General features: G+C 36.8%; 1 protein-coding gene across 1 annotated transcript in view; it reads right to left on the reverse strand.

The window, feature by feature from the left end:
* The window catches only part of DHTKD1 (dehydrogenase E1 and transketolase domain containing 1), an 85,293-nt gene that overhangs the window by 42,591 nt on the left and 21,012 nt on the right, over positions 1 to 21,690 (reverse strand). The window contains exons 2-5 of the mRNA XM_074194121.1: positions 18,313 to 18,468; positions 14,442 to 14,653; positions 12,548 to 12,742; positions 9,168 to 9,437 (exon numbers count right to left, since the gene is read on the reverse strand). Of these exons, the coding sequence (XP_074050222.1) occupies positions 9,168 to 9,437; positions 12,548 to 12,742; positions 14,442 to 14,653; positions 18,313 to 18,468 (833 nt within the window). The remainder of the gene's footprint in view (positions 1 to 9,167; positions 9,438 to 12,547; positions 12,743 to 14,441; positions 14,654 to 18,312; positions 18,469 to 21,690) is intronic.

Below are 21,690 nucleotides of genomic sequence, written 5' to 3' on the forward strand. Positions count from 1 at the left end.
CCCTTCAGTGAAGTCTTACTCTAATACCCAATATAATAATAATAATAATAATAAAAATAGCAATAGAAGTGACCCTGGGTTCTTAAAAGTCTATACTATAGAAGTGCCAGACTCTGGAAAATTCTAACTCAAGTTGTAGTTTCCAGAGCAACTAAATGGACAGAATTCATATTTACCAGAATTCATCCTTGTCTCACAACATGGGTTAGTCTAGATGTTTCTTGAAAGGAAAGAAATCTGTCCTTGTCTTTAAGACTTGACTAGTACAAGACACTCTTCCCGTGAAGTAGCTTTCCAGTAAGTAGCCATACTGAGATGACTTTCTGGGTCCTTAAAGATATAAAAAAAGTCCTATCCACATAGTCAGGGCCCTTCAGACCTGGTGGATTTCACTTCTGGCCAAGATGGTGGAAAGGAGCCAGGCCCTGTGTTAAGGAAGTCCTATGGATGAAACCCAGAAAAAGAAGCTAGGAAAAGAATCTTTACATTTACCCCAAGGATCAGGGTGTGGTGAGTGCAGAGAGCCCACAGCCAGTGGGGGAGGGGCGAGAGCTGGACTAATCTAAGCTCAGCCCCAGGGGCTTTCACTGTGGGAACCACTTCACTCTGAGAAACAACCAGTGAGTGGAGGAGGGGCCGTGGGACTGACAGTCTGAGACTTACAGGAAGGGCTGGAGGGTAGGTTCCAGTCTCTATCACCCCCTACTGGACAGGAGGAGATATTATATTCAGTGAGAAAGGGCTCCAACCCCCCTACTGGCCAGCTGGAGATATTACACCTAGTGAGTAAAGCCTCTAGGGATCTCAATACCAAACCTCTGTGAACCATCCCCCTCCCCCAACACAAGATCTTAGGAAAATGAAGGAAGGTCGGCAGAAAGGGGGGGACCATAGAAAAATTCATAGAAGGAAAAGACCCTAATTCAGAGAGATGTAGAACCCTGAGGAGAATATGATTTGGTCTCTAGCACAGAAAGATTTCTCTGAAGAAATCAGGAAAGAGTTTAAAAATCAATTGGAAAATTAGGGAAAAGAAACTAAGAGAAGATTAATACCTTGCAACAAGAAAACAAATCCTTGGAAAATACAATTGGACAAATGTTAAAAGAAAATAATTCTCTCAAAACCTCAAATGATCTTACAAAAATAGAACTGACCAATTGGAAAAGGAGTTGCAAAGGGTAAATGAAGAAAATTCTTCCCTAAAAAAAAAAGAATGGAGTCTATGGAAACCAACGACTTCATCAGACTTGGTGGATTTCCTGAGACTGTATGAGTCCCTGCCCTCCTAAGCAGGTGCATTACTGTATGAAGATGAAAGGAGTCAAAAAGAAGAGTCATAGCTACTCGAGCTAAGTGTTAAGGTGCCCTTGCTGAATATCTTGGATATGCTTTGACTAAATGAACCTCCTTTTATTAACTGTTGAATCACCTATGAGTGCCACCTTGCACCATAATAATGAACCTGAACTAACAAGGTAACTGCTTCTAACAACACAGGTTTGCCAGAAGCTAAGGAATTTTTCAGCTAAAGCAGCTCTTAAATGCCAGTTATTCTATTACTGAGGAATTACATTCTATATCTGTGGAGGAGCACTTGCTCTGAACCAACTATAAATCTGAAAACCTTTATGCCAATGTTAAAAATCAAATGAACAGAACAAGCTACTTGTTTAGAAAGCTCAAGTTCCTCAGATAAGACCAAAACCATTATGCAATCTAGCCATCAGAAGGTGGCTTGGGATAGAAAACTAGGTGGCAAGGAAGAAGGTAGTGCGGGGTTTGAAAAAGAATGGGTGTCATAAAAAAAAGAATGGAAATGTTTACATTTTAAGCTTCAAAGCAGTGATATTCTCTAAAACATTGGTCTGAAGATGGGGGATGGAGTAAAACTCTTGGCATTTTACATTCAGAAGCGAGAAGAGAATAGAAGGAAGTTCGGGGGAAGCACAAACATAAGGTCAGTTTAATATGTAGGATTATTTTTTAAAGCATAGAGTATGATATGGGTAGTAATCATTTTATGTAGAATCCTGCTGTTTTTGTGTTTTGCTGTGGGTATGGAAATGTTAGCATTTTCAGAAAGGTTATTTGTTTCCTGGTATTTAAATTCAGCATTTTAAAAAAATTCCTAGATATTTTAGTGTGTAAAAAAGACACCTGAAGTGAATCTATTTACAAACTGCTATGAAAACATGTACCTTCATAATAATCCTATCCAATGTCATGCCATCTGAATTGCTTGCTTTCTGTACTGGTATAGGCTGTATGAATACATTGGAGTGGTACAGTCATATTAATGAATCACTACTAACAGTTCATAATAAATCAAAACACTAAAGCCAAAGCCATCATGTGGTACTGTTAGTCTTGGACCTCTAAATTCTCAAGTCTCTCTTTTTTTTTTAGAAAACTGGTACTTTATTTTTCATGGATTATTTATTTTATATTACAATAATATTGTGAAAGTAAACATAAACCCCTCTCCCCCCCTAAAAACCACAGAGAAACCTCAAAAGAAGTGAGACAAAAAAAGTGTACTTCAGTCTATTTACAGATTCCACTGGCTGTCTCTGTGATGAGCTGCATTCTTTATATGAAGTCCACCAGAAAAAATGCTTCAATATCTTTTCCCACAGTCACTATTACCTGCTGTATTTCCTCCATTCTATTCCTCTCCACTCCCATTTATCCTATTCTTTCTCTACTTTCACTCTGTCCCTGCCCAGAAGTTTGTTGTATCTAATTATACTCCCCCCACTATTGTTCCTCTCTTCTATCACCTACTTCCCCCCTACCATTCCCTGTACCCCTAATCTCATCCCTTTTCTCTAGGGTAAGACAGATTTACATACCCTATTAAGTGTATATGTTATTTCTTCACTGAGTCATTTCTGATGAAGGCTCACTCAATCCCCCTCACTTTCCCCCTTTCCACTCCATTTAACAAGCTTTTTCTTGACTTTTTTTTGTGAAATATCTTAGCCCATTCTACCTCTTCTTTCCCTTCCTGCCAATACTTTCCTTTATCACCTATTGACCCTATTTTTATACTATATTATACCATTATATTCAATTTCCTCCTGTGCCTTATATATGCTCCTTCTAACTGCTCTTATAAATGAGAAGGTTCATGAGTTATTATTAAGTTCTTCCCATACAGGAATACACATAGTTTAGCATCAATAAGTTCCTCATAATTTAGCCTTCTCATCCACACTTTCTGTGCTTCATCAATGATACTGATAATACTCATATGAACCTCAGTTAATAGAGCAGGTAGAGGGAGCTTTTATAGATGAAGCAAAGGAGAGAGCTGAGTTTGAAGATATAATGTGGTGTAAAAATGGAGTCAATAGATAAAAGGGAAATGTAATGGGAGAAAGAAAAAGGAGAGGAGAAATAGGCTAAGATATTTCATTTATTTATTTATTCATCCATTCATTCATTTATTTATTCAGTTGTTTATTTCAAGATTTTTCTTTATTACAATGAGCTACTGCAATGATATGGAAGGGGGGGAAGGCAAGGGGGAATGAGAGAATCTTCGCTCTCATCAGAGGTGGCTAGGAGAGGAAACAGCATATATACCCAATGGCATACAGACATCTGGAGTAAGAAGGAGAGAAGGCAGACAGGGGGAAGGGGAGGATGTGAGTGATGGAGGAGAGGATGAACTATGGTGGGAGAATGGTCAGATATAACACATTTTCTTTTTTATTTTTTGCAAGAGGCTGGGATTGGATGGCCTGTCCGGGACCACAGGGCTGGGTGGATGCTGGGCCTAAGGGGTGGTATGTGGGCTCAGGGCCTCTTGGCCCCAGGGCCAGGGATCTGTGTGCTGTGCCACTTACCTACCCTACAGCAGAGTCAGAGTGAAAGGAGGGAGAAAATATAGCACATGGTAGTGGAGAAGTATGAATGGAGGGAGTTGAGATCAGCAATGGCAATGGTGGAAAAATATGGAAGTAACTTTTGTGATGGACTTATCATAAAGAATGTGATACACACATGACAGAGCTGGTGGTGTTGGAACACAGACTGAAGCACATTTTTTATTATTATTATTATTTTTTTGGGGGGGTTGCAGGGCAAATGGGGCTAAGTGGCCTGCCTGGGACCGCATAGCTGGGTGATTGTTGGATGTCTGAGGCTGGATTTTGACCCAGGTGCTCCTGGCTGAGGGGCCAGTGCTCTGTCTGCCACCCCTACTATTATTATTATTTTATTTTATTTTGGGTCTTTTTTTGTTTTGGTTTTTCTAGGGCACTGGGGTTGGGGGTGGCTTGCATGGGGTCACAACAGCTGGGTGATTGTTGGGTGTATGGAGCCAGATTTGGGCTCAGGTGCTCCTGGCTCCAGGGCCAGTGCTCCATCCAATGTGCCACCTGGCCATACCTAAAATTATTACTACTAATTTTTTAGGTTTTTTTTTTTAGTTTTAATTTTAATTTTTTTCTCTCCCCTTTATTGTTCATACGGGTCTATATTTTTTTGGGGGAGTGGGTATTATATTTACTCTCAAACAAGAATATTTTATTAATGTATAAAAAATATTATTTGTACAAAATAAGAATAAATAAATTTAAAGAGAAAAAAAATAATGATTTTTAAATTATCTCTCCTGGATCTGTTTTCTAGATCAGTTGTTTTTCCAATGAGATAGTTCACATTTTCTTCAAAATTTTCATTCTTTTGATATTGTTTTATTGTTTCTTTATTTAATTCTTATTTTTTTTATTTAAGGTAATGGCATTAAGAGTGACTTGCCCAAGTTCACACAGTTAGGCAATTATTATATGTCTGAGGCCAGATCTAAACCCAAGTCCAAACCCAGATCCTCCTGACTCCAGGGCCAGTGCTCTATCCACTGCACCAGCTGACCCTTTGTTTTATTGTTTCTTGATTTCTCACAAAGCCATCAGCTTCCTTTAGCTCCAGTCTACATTTGAAGGAGTTTTTCTTCAGAGACCTTTTTTATCTCCTTTACCAGCTGGTCAATTCTGCTTTTTAAGGCATTCTCCCCCTCATTTGCCTTTTGGGATGCTTTTTCCATTTGGCCTAAATTGGTTTTTAACATGTTATTTTCTTCAGTATTTTTTTTATTTCTTTCACCAACCTGCCGACTTGGTTTTCATGATTTACCTGCAATGCTCTCATTCCTCCTCCCAATTTTTCCTCTACCTCCCTAACTTATTTTTCAGTCTTTTTTCAGCTCTTCTACTGTCTGAACCCATTTCCTATTTCTCTTGGAAGCTATGGATATAGAAACTTCTATTTTGTCATCTTCTGAGTATGTATTTTTTTTTGCAAGGCAAATGGGGTTAAGTGGCTTGCCCAAGGCCACATAGCTAGGTAATTATTAAGTGTCTGAGACTGGATTTGAACCCAGGTACTCCTGACTCCAAGGCCAGTGCTTTATCCACTGTGCCACCTAGCTACCCCAACCCTTTGAGTGTGTATTTTGATCCTCCATGGGACCGAAAGTAATTTTCTATGGTCAGGTTCTTTTTTTCTGTTGCTTGCTCATTTCCTCAGCCTACGACTGATTTACCACACTTCCAAGACTTTGGGGGTTTTTAGTGACACCCCCACAGGAACCTTAATTCCTCCAAGGTCTTATGAGAGGTTCTGACTGCTCTTTTGCCTGTGCTTTGTTATGTGGATTAACACAGGCCCTCCCCCCTCTGCCCTGGAGCTGTAAGGAGGGTCCCTGCTCTGCTATGGTAGTATGGGGGCCCAGACTGAAACCTGAATCTGAGTGTGATTAAATAGCAGAGTCCTACTCCAGGGAGACCTCTACAGTCTCTTCCCACCCCTTTATCATCTGTGGGCTGTGGGCTTTGGAAGTCATGACTGGCTCTGCAGGTTTCCCCCATAGGTTCCCACAGCAGAGCTGCTCTGAGGCCAGTACTCTGCTCTGAGCTCATTCTGCTGCAGCAGAGTTCTCTCATCACCCCTTTAAAGCCATCCTCAGTGATCCCTGGGCCAAGAAGTCTAGAAACTGCCTATTCTGCCATAGACCCAGATGCCCTCAGGGACCCAGACCACTGTGCTGTGGCTCTTTCCAAACACAGGTACAATGAAATAGACCTTTCCTGTGAATCTAAGATGTCTTGTACTGGCAAATTGTATCACTCTGTCTTTCTGGGTTCTAACTCTCTAATTTTGGCTAGAGTCATAATTGGACAGCTTTTGGAGTTTTGGGGGGGCCAGGTTTCTGGGAATTCCTAACCTCACAATACCATCTTAGCTCAGCCCCTCAAGTCTCCAATTCTGATCAAATCCTCCCTTCCCTCTAAATACTCCTCTCCCTTTGCCTACTCCATACCTAAAAATGTTCTAAAAATAAACAATTATGTATCCTCCCCCTCCAATCAGTGATAGAAATCTTTTCTCTCTCTCTGATACCTACACCTAAATAACATTGCAAAAATGATGCTGTAATCCAGCACTCCCCTCTTTAAATTAAGGATGCCTTCCCTGTCACCCAGCACCTTTATTTCCTGACACACAGGCCAAGAAACTGTTTTTCCTCCTCACAGCTGGATATGGAGTAAAAGGGAGTACAGTAAGGAAAAGAAGAATCAGACTGTTAATTCTCGTAGTACTCCTTTTAGAAAATACTCGTAACAGAAGTGATTATTCATTTTATCTGCTAAGAGAATATATGACATCTGTTTCTAAACTTTTATCATTTTGTCATGCTCTTGTGATTCTTGGCAATAAAAATGAGCAAGTATTATCTGTTCAGTAGATTTTTTTTAAGCTTTTCTTCCCCTGTACTTCCTACCATACATATACAACATGCTCTTCAAAGGAGGATAAGCAAAAGGCAGAAAGAAAACAGTAGTGTCAGAAGAAATAGCTAAAATTCTAAAAGAATTTCAGTTGGAAACCCCCACAAGAAGTCAGAATTACATAATCCAGCTAAAACAAGTGAAGAAATGCAGAGTTAAAGTAGAAATAGAGACTTCTGGAAATAAAGGAGATACAGGAGACCAGTTAGCCTTAAACACTAAACATTACTAAGCCTTAGTTCCCTCTTATGAGGGGTCAATGGAGATTTTACATATGTGTGTGTGTATATATATATATATATATATGTATATGTTTAGTAAACATGTACACATGCATACACATACATATATACATAACACATATACAAACCTTAGAGCACCGTTTAAACAAAATCATTTATTTCCTATACTTCAGAGACCAGTCTTAAATCTTGTCTTTTACTCACAGAATGATTATGGGCAGGTCATTTAAATCTAAGAGCCTCAGTTCTTTTATCTATAAAATGGAACTAATTCCAACAATGGTGTCTGCTGTCATTTGTGAGAAATGAATGAAATAATATAAGCAAAGAACGTGATAGATTGTAAAGCTATCATATGAAAAATATAATTTATATTGAATACTATAATATAAATAAAATATTAAATGGAAAAATATTTGTGATAACATTTAGGAATGTCAGGTGATAAAATGATAATGATTTTGACTATTTTTTTTGCCAGGAAAATTGAAATGACCAAATTTTTTTGCTTATAGGTCAAAGTAGATCCAAAATCATATGCTATTGATCACTTGTAATATCCCTGCATAAGAGATGAGGGAATATTGCATAAACTATCAGACACTGCTGATATTTCAGGCAATTTTGCTGAAATGCTTTCTTTTCTTCTATTTTTATTCTCTGAGAGATAGATCTCTGAGTAGAGAAGAAGAAATATATTCAGAAATATAATAAGAAAGCAAAATTTTAGGGTTTTTTTTTTTGCAAGGCAAATGCGGTTAAGTGGCTTGCCCAAGGCCACACAGCTAGGTAATTATTAAGTGTCTGAGACCAGATTTGAACCCAGGTACTCCTGACTCCAAGGCCGGTGCTTTATCCACTATGCCACCTAGCCACCCCAGAAAGCAAAATTTTAAAGGAAAATCTTTTATTAGAATGTTGGTATTCAATTTAAATTATCTGCTCATTAAATTGAAATTTTTTTCCTAACAAAACTCAGATAACCCATTCATTTTCCACATTTCTAACTGTCAATTTGCAAATAGTGTCAAAAACAAAGTAACTCAAGTAATTTTGTTACCTTTTATCTGTTATATGATATATATATATATATATATATATATATAAAAACACCATTATATTATATTTTTATTCCTCTGGTCCCAACAATCATAAATTGATACTCTACAGATGAAGAAACAACCTTATTTAAGGGGTCAAGTGATTTGACCATGATCACATAATTGGGAGGGTTGGGATGAGAATCAAGATTGTTAATTCCTAGGCCAATTCTCTATTCATTATACCTGAAGTAATAAGCTGAATATTTTGTTTCCATGTAATTTATTAAATTTACCTGATTGCTTCAGTTTCCTAATATCAACATCCCAATTTACTGCTTTCCTAGATAAGAAAAAACCTATATCCTTAATGTTTAAAAGAAAACACATTCTATAGCCTAGATCTATTAGGATCCAACTTTAAAGTTTTTTTTTCAAGGGTCTGAAATCTTCTTGACTAAAATAAGAAAAAAAGACTTTTAAAAATCTCCTTAATTTATTTCAAATAATTAAGTCCCACAGAACCTGTGAGAAATGAAACCTAACTGTATACCTGAAATTACAAAAGTGAAGGTTATTTTAATAGATATCTTCTGCTTGGAGTACATGAAAAGGGGGGAAAATGCACATAATAATGTTTTTAGTTGAATTTGCTTTGATGCATTAATCTTACTCAAAAAAATAAACTAACCAAAATTTTACCACCAGGCTTTAGACTTCTAAAAACCATGCAAATTCCTAGTTGGCTAAAACTTTCAGGGAAATGATATAATCTGTACTTCCTTAAAGGAACAGAGATGACTATCTCAACCACCCACAAATTCCAAATGTTTGTGAAGAGAAAAATCCAGCTAAAAGATACCTCCCGGGACTTTGGGCCAGATTCTTACAAGTCTGGTTTCTAGACTTAGTGCTTCTAGGTTTAAAAGACTAGCAAGAATCTGGCCCAAGGTCTTTTAGCTTCTTTCCAGAAGGACAACAGTTATCATTTTCATTTACCTTCCAAGTCCACTAAACATAGCATTCTGCTCTTCTAGTCATTTCCATTTCTACCTAACTACTTTCAAAACAAAGGATTAAAATACCTGCAGACATAAGACTTTGTCCCCTGGCTGAGCAGAGCTATCTGTGGAATAGTCTCCATCCAACTGGGACTGTTGTCTTCCACGAGTTTTACCAACAGCAACAGGATTGACAGCTTCAAGGTGTGAGGGGTTGGGTAGCATTGTAACATGAAGAGGTCGATGAGACCCAAAATCAAGATCCACAGAGGAGGTCAAATGGGAAAGGACATCTCCAATAGCAGATATGCTCTCTGGGAATTCACTTAAACCACGCATCTTACGGAACATCAGCTGTTTAGAGGAAACAGAATACAGTAGTTTAAACAAATAAGCAAGGAGAAAATTGTACTTTTATCAAGTAGAGAATCAAGGGAACCTTTCTAAAGGCAAGAAAATATGTTCAGTTTAGATGTTTTGGCAGCTTTGGACTATTTGTATACATTTTATACACAAGAGTGATTGCAGGAAAGCATTAAAACTCAAATTCACCTGTTCAGTGCTGAAAAAAATTAGAAGACATTTTAAAAAACTTAGTAGCAATGCATATATCAAACTATCTTTGACTTGGGGAAAACAAAGACAAAATATACACAGAGATACAAAGTAAATGGAGAAGGGACAAAAGGAAGAAGCATTCTTATAATTCCTAATCTTTGATTGTTACTACTGTACTAAGTGCTTTCTAAATATCAACTCATTTGATCCTCACAAGAACCCTGGGAGGTTATTATTTATTATTATCATTATTATTATTATTGTTTAGGTTTTTGCAAGGCAAATGGGGTTAAGTGGCTTGCCCAAGGCCCCACAGCTAGGTAATTATTAAGTGTCTGAGACCGGATTTGAACCCAGGTACTCCTGACTCCAGGGCCAGGGCTTTATCCACTGTGCCACCTAGCCACCCCTATTATTTATTATTGACCCCATTTTACAGCTGATGAAATTAAGGCAAAAAGATGTTAAGTGATTGCTCTGGCTCACAGCTAGTAAATGTTTTGTTAACAGCTTTATTTGAACTCAAGTCTTCTTGACACCCAGCCCTAGAGCTTTACCAGTTCCTTTGGGATACCCTTAGGAAAAATTTCCACTAATAAAATTGGTAAAAGTTACAGTGACAGAAATTCAGTTCTATTTCTGGACATGTTAAGTTTCAGGTACCTAATTTAGAAATGAGTTAGTTGATAATATAGGGATCATATCATCCCCATAATGATATGGAGAATGCAGTATCACAAAAAAACACAGAGAGGACAGTATCTAGGAAAAAGGAGGGTCAACAGTCTCAAATGCTACAGAGGTTAAAAATGAAAAAGACTGAAAAAAAAATCAAGAAATTTGGCAATTAAGAAATAATCACGGGGTGGCTAGGTGGCACAGTGGATAAAAGCACTGGCCCTAGAGTCAGGAGTACCTGGGTTCAAATCCGGCCTCAGACACTTAATAATTACCTAGCTGTGTGGCCTTGGGCAAGCCACTTAACCCCATTTGCCTTGCAAAAAAAAAACCTAAAAAAAAGAAAAAGGAAGAGGAAGAGGAGGAAGAGAAGGAAGGAGAAGAAGAAGAAGAAGAAGAAGAAGAAGAAGAAGAAGAAGAAGAAGAAGAAGAAGAAGAAGAAATAATCAGTACCCTTGGAAAGGAAATTTCAGTTGAGTAAAGAGATCAAGAGCTGAATTTCAATGGGTTCAAAGAGAGGAGAGGAAATAGAGAGTAGTCAACTTTTTCTGGGAGGATATATGAAACAATACCTTGAGAAGATAGTAGAATCAAATGAAAGTTTTTTAAAGGATAAGGACATCTGTCAATTTTTGTAGACAGTAGTGAAGGAACAGAGAGAGAACACTTATATTTTAAGAAATGTGCTTTAATGATTCTGAAAAGCATAGGAACTCAGAATATCCAAGTCCCCACTTAGGCAGGCATGTTTTTCTCAAGTTAAAATTATGAATTAGGAAAAATGAGTTGTCCTATTTAACTAAAGAACAGAGTTCATGAAAAGAAATATCTTACTAAAAAATTTAGAAAGGTAGATTCAAGTACTTGAATGTCAGAGAAAGAAGCTTGTACTATCTGGAAGATAATATGCAGTCACTCCAAGTTTCTGAACAAGGAAATAATTGGACTTGTGCAAAACAAAGATCACACTGAAAGTGGTATTAAAGATGGATAGTCAAAAGAAGGGTTAGGAAAACTAAGGCATTGCTATTTAAGTGCCTGCCCCATGTCAAATTACTTGAGTGACAGTCACAATCTCAATTTCTAGGGCTTAGCCACTAGACAACTAGCACTCTATATCAGAGAGGACCTTTTGAATATTTATAATTTCAAAACAATTCAGCGACTTGCAAGTAGTAGTGATATTCAAAATGTATGTTTTATTAGATCTAAATGAAGATTAGAATGATAATACTTAGGATAAATATGTTATATACTAACAGTCTATGAGTCCTTGAATCACAGGTTGGGAAACACTATTTTATAACAGAGATAACTAGCAAATCCTGGAATATTTGCCTCTTTTACTACTTTTTATAAGAGCAAGAAAGGGAAATCAAATATATGTAGTCTCAAGCAATACTGAAGAAGCTGGGTCTAGTTGGTAACTGGGAAAGGATGGAACAGGAAAAGTGAAAAATGGGTTTGTAAGAAAAACTGTATGACAAAGACAAAAAACCGAGGGTTTTAATACCCATCTTGTAGATGGCTCCAGAATACTGGAGAATTTGCTGTGACAAACTGAAATCTATAGGGCTATGATGATTAGCATGATTTTGGAGGGGGAAGGAGAAGGAAAGAGTCAAAGGGAGAGAAAGGAAAAGAGAGGAGGGAGGGAGGGAGAGAGAGAAAAATAACTGTGTGAACCAAATTAAGATGTGGGGAAGGGCTCTCAGCAGAGATCTCTATCACCAGAACTACAAAAGACTGTGAATTTAAATATATCATTGAGATTAATAATTGCTCATCATTTCAATTTTGTTTTCCTAATTTTTGTAAAATACTTTTCTGAAAAATTGTGAATGCTAGTAGAGAATCACTATCAGTAAACTAAAGGATATATTTATTTTCTGCATGTTTCCTGGAAATTAGAATTAGAAATTAGAATTAGAATGAGAAAATTCCCTGAAGTTTTCTTTTGTATCTGAAGACAATCTCTGAACAAAACGTTAAAGAACTTTTGTAACAACTTCTAGTCTACTGCATAGTTTCATGAATTTTTTAAAAAACTAAACAAATAAAGGTTATCAAAGTTGTATTGAAGCTAGGTTTACTCAATAGAGCATAATTTTATTTACTAATTGACAGAAACCTACTACCTACTACTACAAACAAAACACAGTCATTTCAGGCTGAAAAGAAGGGGAGATTGACCAATGTTAGCAAAAGACTGGAAGTTTCTGTCTTACCTCTGGTGGGAACTGTAGAAGACCAGTCAATAAATTAAGCCTCCCTCGATGGGGCATCCCAATGATGACATCTGTCACACCACTATAGGCCGCCATCTTTAACAACTCATGGAAAAAACCCATCATGCTTTCTGCCCCTTCACCACCATATCGCTTTACTGTGGCAAATTTGACTGCCAAAAAATGGTCAAACTCCTAGAGAAAAGAAGATAGGGTATATGTATGTCATGGAACACTATTGTTCTATTAGAAACCAGGAGGGACGGGATTTCAGGGAAACCTGGAGGGATTTGCATGAACTGATGCCGAGTGAGATGAGCAAAACCAGAAAAACACTGTACACCCTAACAGCAACATGGGAGTGATGTTCAACCTTGAAGGACTTGCTCATTCCATCAGTGCAACAATTGGGAACAATTTTGGGCTGTCTGCAAAGGAGAGTACCATCTGTATCCAGATAAGGAGCCGTGGAGTTTGAACAAAATGCAAGGACTATTCCCTTTAATTTAGAAAAAAAAAAAAACAGATATCTTATTGTCTGATCTTGTTACCTCTTAGACTTCTCTTCTCTTTAGGGATATGATTTCTCTCTCATCACACCCAATTTGGAACAAGGTACAACATGGAAACAAAGTAAAGACTGACAGAGTGCTTTCTGTGGGGGGAGGGGGAGGGAAGCAAGATGGGGGGAAAAGGTAAAACTCAAATAATATCTTTAATAAAAATAAATTAAAAAAAGAAAAGAAGATAGTTATTTTGGTAAAACTGCTACAATGGAAAGGTTCATAAATTGAACAACCATACTGAGGAAAAGAACTATGTCTCATGTTTATGTTCCATCTTTGCACAGTATCTACTACCTTATATGTATGTCCTGTTCAGAGTTTTCCTTACAACTCTGATATGTTAATTTATCTTCCTCACTAGTAAAAAGTATGAGTATCTGTGTACATGCATTACACAAGCTTAGAAGGGTATGATGGAAAGTCATGGAAGAGAAAAATATAGAAGATGTTTTAGATTTTAGAAATGATTTATCTTTCTTTTGTCTTGTAAAAATATTACTATTATGTCCCATAATTCCTCCACATTCCTTTTAACAGAGAAGTATAGTCTTGAAAAAACATATTGACATGTAATCAAGAAAAACACATTGATCATGACTGAAAAATATATACTTTGTTCCATACCATAAGCCATCACCTCTCTGGTTTTTGCAAGGCAATGGAGTTAAGTGACTTGCCCAAGATCACACATTAATTATTAAGTGTCTGAGGCTGGATTTGAACTCAGGTCCTCCTGACTTCAGGGCCAGTGCTCTATCCTCTGCATCACCCAGCTGCCCCCACCTCTCTGTCAAGAGATGGAAAGCATACTTCATGATCAGTCACATTCTAAATTTCAGTGTTGTTTTCCTTTAAATCACCTTTTTTTTACCATCTTCTTTGTGAAATGTTTCTTTTAAAAACTTATGAAGGGGGAGGCTAAGTGGCGTAGTGGATAAAGCACCGGCCCTGGAGTCAGGAGTCCCTGGGTTCAAATCCAGTCTCAGACACTTAATAATTATCTAGCTGTGTGGCCTTGAGGAAGCCACTTAACCCTGTTTGCCTTGCAAAAAAAAAACCAAACCTCAAAAAAAAAAAACCTGTGAAGATGCTATCTACCTCCACAGAAAGAACTTATAAATAAAAGTATGTATAGCATACATTCATACATATATACATATATTTGTATGTGTATGTATGTGTGGATTCTGTGTTTAATTGATGTCTTCTCTAGGATTGGGTGGGGAGGGAGGGGAAAATATTTTAAATATTTCTTCATTAAATGAGCCATACTGTTTCAATATAATCACAGATATCTTATAGTACTATTTCATAGCACTATTTTGTACCTGAGATTCCAGCATTAGTCGGGACAGAAGTTTTCGCTCTTCGGTAGTAAACGTCTCCTTTTTTAATTCCTCAAATCTATTTGCAAACCAGTATTTCTCCTCCTGACTCTGCAGCTGGGTTGTTTCAATAGAAATCTGTCCACAGTAGATATGGTTAAGGTAAGCCAGGACTTCTTCCAGAGAAGCTTCCTCTTTCCCCATGTTCAGTAATCCTAAAGCAGAAATCAAAAGGAATAAAAAGAGAAATAATCAATTACTTTTAAAAAGTTAAAGCATATTCTATAACAATTTCAGCTCACACACATAACCTTTTCTTAAACTTTCAAAAGATGTCAGACTTTCTTACAGCACTGATAGTTCTTATTTTTTTTAATTATACAAATATTTTATTTGTTTTCCAATTATAAACAATAGTAGTTCTGGGGAGGCTAGGTGGTGCAGTGGAAAGAGCACTGGCATTGGAGTCAGGAGTACCTGAGTGCAAATCCAGCCTTAGACACTTAATAATTACCTAGTTGTGTGGCCTTGAGCAAGCTATTTAACCCCATTGCCTTGTAAAAACTAAAAAAAAAAAAAAAAAAAAAAAAAAACCCAATCATTTTTTGCTAAGGTTTTGAATTTCAGTTTCCCCCCCACCCTCCTTTCCCTCCCTTCCCCCCACAGAAGGCAATCTGATAATCTTCACATTGTTTTCATATTATGCATTGATCAATGTGTTCAATATCTTCTTCACTAGTAAAAAGTATGAGTATCTGTGTACATGCATTACACAAGCTTAGAAGGGTATGATGAAAAGTCATGGAAGAGAAAAATATAGAAGATGTTTTAGATTTTAGAAATGATTTATCTTTCTTTTGTCTTGTAAAAATATTACTATTATGTCCCATAATTCCTATCAATATCTTCCTCACTAGTAAAAAGTATGATAGGAAGATATATGCAATGAATATGTTGAGAGAATAAACATATCCTTGAGGAAAAAATAAAATAGATAGCAAAATTATGCAGCACAAGAAGGTTCTTATTTTTAACTCCAATACATATAACATAGCAAGTACAATAAGTATTTATTGAAATGAATGAATTTAAAAGATGCCAATTTTGTGAAACTCTGAACAGAGTGGTCAGAGGTTATAATGGTAAAAGAAAATCTACATTTCTTCAGTGCTGGAACAAACATTCATTTACTAATTCTTTAGGACTTTCACATCCCCACTTTATATTAATTATTTCAAATGGAGAATTCAAGTTCTCTAACAAAATGTGTTAGAACTCACCAGAATGATATAGTATCTCATAGAATTCCTTTGTCTTCAGCATGAACTCCCATAAATTAAAATACCCACAAAATTAAGACTATTACTGTAGAAGTAGGTCTTGATGGACATGAGGTCAGAGATTCATGTACTTAAATATTAGAATACATTTACAATGTAATTTTTTGGATGAAATAAGCAATTGTAGGAGAAAATCCAATGAATTATATCATTTCAAATCCTTTTCCAATCTTTATCAAATCTGTATAATGTATATATATCAATTATCCATGTATTGATATATTTCATACAAATCATTTATATAAGCTACATAATATTCCATCATGTTAATGTTACATTTAACTTATCTTTTCCTGAATTGAGAGTATCTTAGTTGTTTATTGTTGCCTTAATTTGTATTTTTAAATTGCCAGTGATTCTGTACATATTTATAGGTAATGATTTATTATCTCTTTAATATATAAAACCTTTTAACAACCATAACTTCTTATTGGCTAACACAAAACCATACATATCTCTATCAGTTTAATGATTAGAACCTTAGTATTGACCTAATATGTTTACATCTATTCCTTACTCACTTTAGATCAAAGTCTCCTTTTTTATGGATCGCTGACTCCTCCGGTGATTCCTTGACTTCTAACCTTCTTCTTCTTCCAGTCTGATCTGATTGACCTCTCTTCATAGTCTTTCCACTGTAACTAACAAATTCTTCAAGGCATTGTTCTCCACCTTTGAATTCCTTGCTGTCTTCTCAAACACCATTCTATCCTGCCAGTCATAAACAGTGGGGCTCTGCCACTATCTATTTCTATCCTTATGCTGCTGAATGACTGTAGAGGGCCATGAAAATTAGACACATTACCAATTTATTGTGGCCAAATTCAAGTGCACCCTGATTGACTCTATCATGATTCACTCAGTTACTTCACTTGAACCTATCATCCCTTCAAACTATCATGCTATATCCCTCTTTCCATATTAACTTTATGTCCCTGCCTCCAATTCCTCACAAATCACTCACTTTTCAACTGTTTAAAATCAAACTTCTGAGCACAATGCTTATCCAAGGTTATCAATGATTAAGATTTTCTTTCCACAATTAACCAATGATTTCCTAACTCCTAAACATAATGCCTTTTTCTTCATTTGCCTCCTTCTTGACTTTTTAAAAAAAAAATCTCAAATATTTTTTATATTGCTAATCAACTTCTCTTCCTGGATACTTATTCTTTCCTAGGATTCCTGGATCCTGTTTTATCTTGGTTCTCCTTCTATCTGACTTCCTATTTCATTTATAGTCTCCTTTTTCTGCTTTATCATCATCTTCCACTTTGCAAGAGTGGGAAAGACCTCTTCCCCTTCCATATTTTTGCCCTTAGTGGTCTCATAAGTCTAATTATCTCTAGACATTCAACTCCCAAATCACTATATCTAGCCTTAATTACTCTCATTAAGGTTGCCCAAGACCCTTTTCTCCTTTCCTTCTACAAACTCTCTAGATAACCTCATCAGTTGCATGTTAAACATTTTCACCTGGATGTATCCCCTCATTATCTCAAACTCAACATGTTTAAAACACAGTTCATCATCTTTTCTTTTGCTGAATTTATCTATTTCTAATTAGAATTCTGCCATCTTCCTGTCACTGATGCTTGCAATTTCTGTTGTACATGTTGCTTCTTCAACTCTCACTCCTTAACCCTTTGCAACTGACTTCACACTTAATCATTAAACTGAAGCTACTCTTTGCAAAGTCATCAATAATCTCTTACATGACATATCTGACAAATTTTTTTCTCAGTTCTTATCCTTCCTGACCTATCTGTTGCCATAAGACTCATGATCAATTCTCTCTCCTGAATACTCTCTCCTCTGGTTTTTTCATGATTAATCTCTTACCTGTCTGAACAATCCTTCTGCATCTTGTTTCCTGGATCAGCATCTATATAATATCCTATAACTGTGAGTGTTCCACAAAATTCTTTCCTGGGTTCTCTTCTCTTTACCTTCTAATTCTCTTTCTATAACCTCATTAATTTCCATGGATCTAACTATCATCTCAATACTATTGATAAATGTGTCTGTTTTTAACCCAATACCATATACTATCACTTTTGATTGATAGCTTTAGAATGTTTATCACTTTGGAATGTTTTAAAATATAGTGGAGTAAGCAAAAACATTTTAACCAAAATAGAACTCAGAACCAGGAATCAAAATGCAATCTCCATGGCATACCACTTGTGTAGGAAATGTGAATATGCACAAAATATGTACCATGTATTTCATCTTAACTCAAAAGCTTACAAAAAGATGAATTTTGAAAACTATCTTTGCATGTAATTGGAAAAAATAAAATAAAACAGTATTCAAAAGAAAAAAGAAAAAAATTATTTCTTAATTCAGATGAAAAAGTATTATCATCTGAATATTCTGCTGGAATAGAAAAGTATTTTGACTTCCCAAATGTTAAGTACTTTCCCAGGCCAGCTTTGGCTTCAGTAAGCAAACTGTGATCTGCATAGCTATAGAATGGAAAACTGATTCACAGGAGTGTCCTGGGTTGACAGAACTCATATCCTGAATTTTACCTGTGGTATTGAAGGGTCCCTGAAGAGTCTCAACAAGAGTTTTGATTTCAGGTACATTCTCCATCACAGCTTGGTCAGTAAAAAGGGGATTGATTTTGGCAGCTTTATGACCATGTTCACAGTATGCTGTGACCAAACGGGAAAGACCATGATCAACTAATATAAAGGGAAAAAAAAAACAGTTCATTATAAGTTGTTTAAAAGTAGAAAAGGCAACATTATACACAAAATTTAAGGCCCTTAAAAATTGTCCACAGACTCAATAAGTGGTCAAAGAATATGAACAATTTGCAAAAGAATTGCAAACTATTCAAAACTATATGAAAGATGTTCCAAATTAATAATAGAAATAAACAATCAAAACAATCTTAAGCTTTATCTTAAACCTAGAAAATTGATAAAGATGACAAATGCACAGGAATTGCTTATGTTGAAGGGATTGGGGGAATACAAGCACATTATTAGTGGTGTTGTGAAGCAATAAAACCATATTGGAAAACCATTTAGAATTATGCAAATAAAATGACTAAAATTTCCACATTCTTTGAACCATATATTCCATTACTAGGTATATATAATCCAAGGGAATCATAGATAAGAAAATGTCCACATAGAGACCAAAATATTTGTAATAACACTTTTCAGGCAGAAACTACTAACAAAGTAAATGCCCATCAACTGGAGAAAGATTATGTTACAGGAATGTAATGGAATTTTTCACCTAATCTCTGTAATGAAGTTCTAACATATTGCAAAATGTAAGAAATGTTTATTATTCTTCTGTAAAAAACAACAAAGTTCTTCAGAAAACTTTTTTTTAGGTGTTTTTTTTTGCAAGGCAAATGAGGTTAAGTGGCTTGCCCAAGGCCACACAGCTAGGTAATTATTAAGTGTCTGAGACCAGATTTGAACCCTGGTACTCCTGAGTCAGGGCCAGTACTTTATCCACTGTGCCACCTAGCTGCCCTGCTTCAGAAAACTCAAGAGTTTCCCTGTATTATTCCTTCTGACCATTATGTGAATGCTTGCCTAGTGTGTATTCTCTGTAAAACAGTCTTTTAAACAGGCATATTTTGGCAGTCTAACAACATGTCCAACCCATTAGAGTTGCACTCTGTAGAAGAATTGATATGGGAAACACTGGCAAAAAACTGCCCAGCAAAGTGTGCTCACAATGCTCTATGAGCAAAGCAAAATTGAAGTAGTTTAAAAGAAATTTTAGTTGCATAGATTTAGAGAATCCACCTCAAGTGTTCAAATGGACTGTTTGTAACTGACCTCTATTAGAGCATTCTGAGTTCATAGTGGTCTAATCAGTCACATTTGGACACAATGTAACTTTATTCTTAAAAATGTCATTTTGGTCCTCTTCAAGAATGAAGGAAAACAAGGCAGCTAGGTGCCACAGTGGATAGAGCACCAGCCCTGGAGTCAGGAGGAACTGAGTTCAAATGTGACCTCAGACACTTAATAATTACCTTTCAGCATGTCTCTTAAACCCATTGCCTTGCAAAAAAAAAAAATCTAAAAAAAAGAATGAAAGAAAACTAACCTAACCAATCAACCAAAAAATAACAAAATATGATAAATACAGAGAAGCATGGAAAGATATATATGATGAATACAGAATGGAAGTACTTCATAAACTGATTCTGAGTGAAATAATAAGCAGAGCCAAGAAAACAATATATATAAACAATGACTACAACAGTGTATATGGAAAATAAAACTATCCCAAAACAATCTGAGAGGAGAGAGGATACTGGTAGAAATTTTAGAGATTAAAAATAAAATATATCAATAACATCTATTCCTAAAAGTAGTTGTCAAGGGGGCAGAGCCAAGATGGTGACAAGAGTGGATCACGTCCTAGGTGCTCTCCCATAAATCTTTGAAACTAAGGACTCTAAATTTTCGAGAGACAGAACCTACAAAGGGACCCAGTGAAGCAGTTCTCCTACTCAAGGTAACCTGGAAAAGAGCAGAAAGGCTCTGCTCCCCAGGGTTGTAGGGGCAGCCCGTCAGAGGGGTGGCCTGCCAGAGCGAAAGAACTTCAGCCTCCAGGAGGCAGCCCCAGGGTGCTGAGAGCCACAGCTCAAAGCAGTGGGGGCAGTTTCCTGACCTACGCCCCGGGGAGCACCGGGCACAAATTGGGGGAACAGTAGGGGGACCTCTGCCAGAGAAAGCACCTGAAGCCCAGCCCTCAGGGCACAAAGCAAGCTGCTTGGCCACTGCATTCCAGATCCAGGAAACAGAAGCAGGCAGAGCTGGTAAGCAGGAGCCCTCAGGGCATGAGACAATTGAACCTAGGGAGAGGAGTGAAGAGAGATACTGCAGAGCTCTGTCCTCTGCCCCTGGAACAGGACTCTGGGGCTCTGACCACATTCAGATCCTGATCACAGTCCAGGCCCCCCCCATAGAACAGCAGGGCCACCCCCAACCTGAGCCCTGTGGCAGAGGTGGGAGGGGGAGCTTGTGGTCATTCACAGACCAGGAGGGAGGACAGAACCTCACACACTGAGATGCTTGTGGGAATGTCCCAAAAGCTCAGGAAGCACCCCCAAAACAGGCTGAGACTGGGAAAATGAGCAAGTAGAGAAACAAGAGAAACACCATTGAGAAATACATTATCTATGAACCCAAGAAGGATCAATATACTCAGTCTGAAGATGAGGAAGCACAAGCTCCTGCATCTAAAGACTCCAAGAAAAACAGAAATTGGGCTCAGGCTATGACAGAGCTCAAAAAAGACTTTGAAAATCAAATGAAGGAGTTAGAAGAAAAACTGGGAAAAGAAAGGAGAGAGATGCAGGAAAAACATGAAAATGAAGTCAGCAGCCTAGTCAAAGAAATCCAAAAAAATGCTGAAGAAAATAGCATGCTAAAAACCAGCTTAGGTCAAATGGATAAAACAGTTCAAAAAGTTATGGAGGAGAAGGATGCTTTAAAAAGCAAAATTGGCCAGATGGAAAAAAGAGATAAGAAAACTCTCTGAGGAGAACAAATCCTTCAGACAAAGAATAAAATTCAGGGAGATTGATGAATTTGCCAGAGATCAGGAATCAATACTTCAAAACCAAAAAAATGAAACATTAGAAGAAAATGTGAAATATCTCATTGAAAAAACAACTGATATGGAAAACAGACTTAGGAAAGATATTTTAAAAATTATTGGAATACCTGAAAGTCATGATCAGGAAAAGAGCCTTGACATCATTTTCAAAGAATTACTACAGGAAAATTGCCCTGATATTCTAGAAGCAGAGGGCAAAATAGAAATGGAGAGAATCCACCAATCCCCCAGAGAAAGAGATCCCAAAAAACCAACCCCTAGGAATATTATAGCCAAGTTCCAGAACTCCCAAGTCAAAGAGAAAA

Source organism: Macrotis lagotis, chromosome 7 (assembly GCF_037893015.1).
Source record: "Macrotis lagotis isolate mMagLag1 chromosome 7, bilby.v1.9.chrom.fasta, whole genome shotgun sequence".
NCBI lineage: Eukaryota > Metazoa > Chordata > Mammalia > Peramelemorphia > Peramelidae > Macrotis > Macrotis lagotis.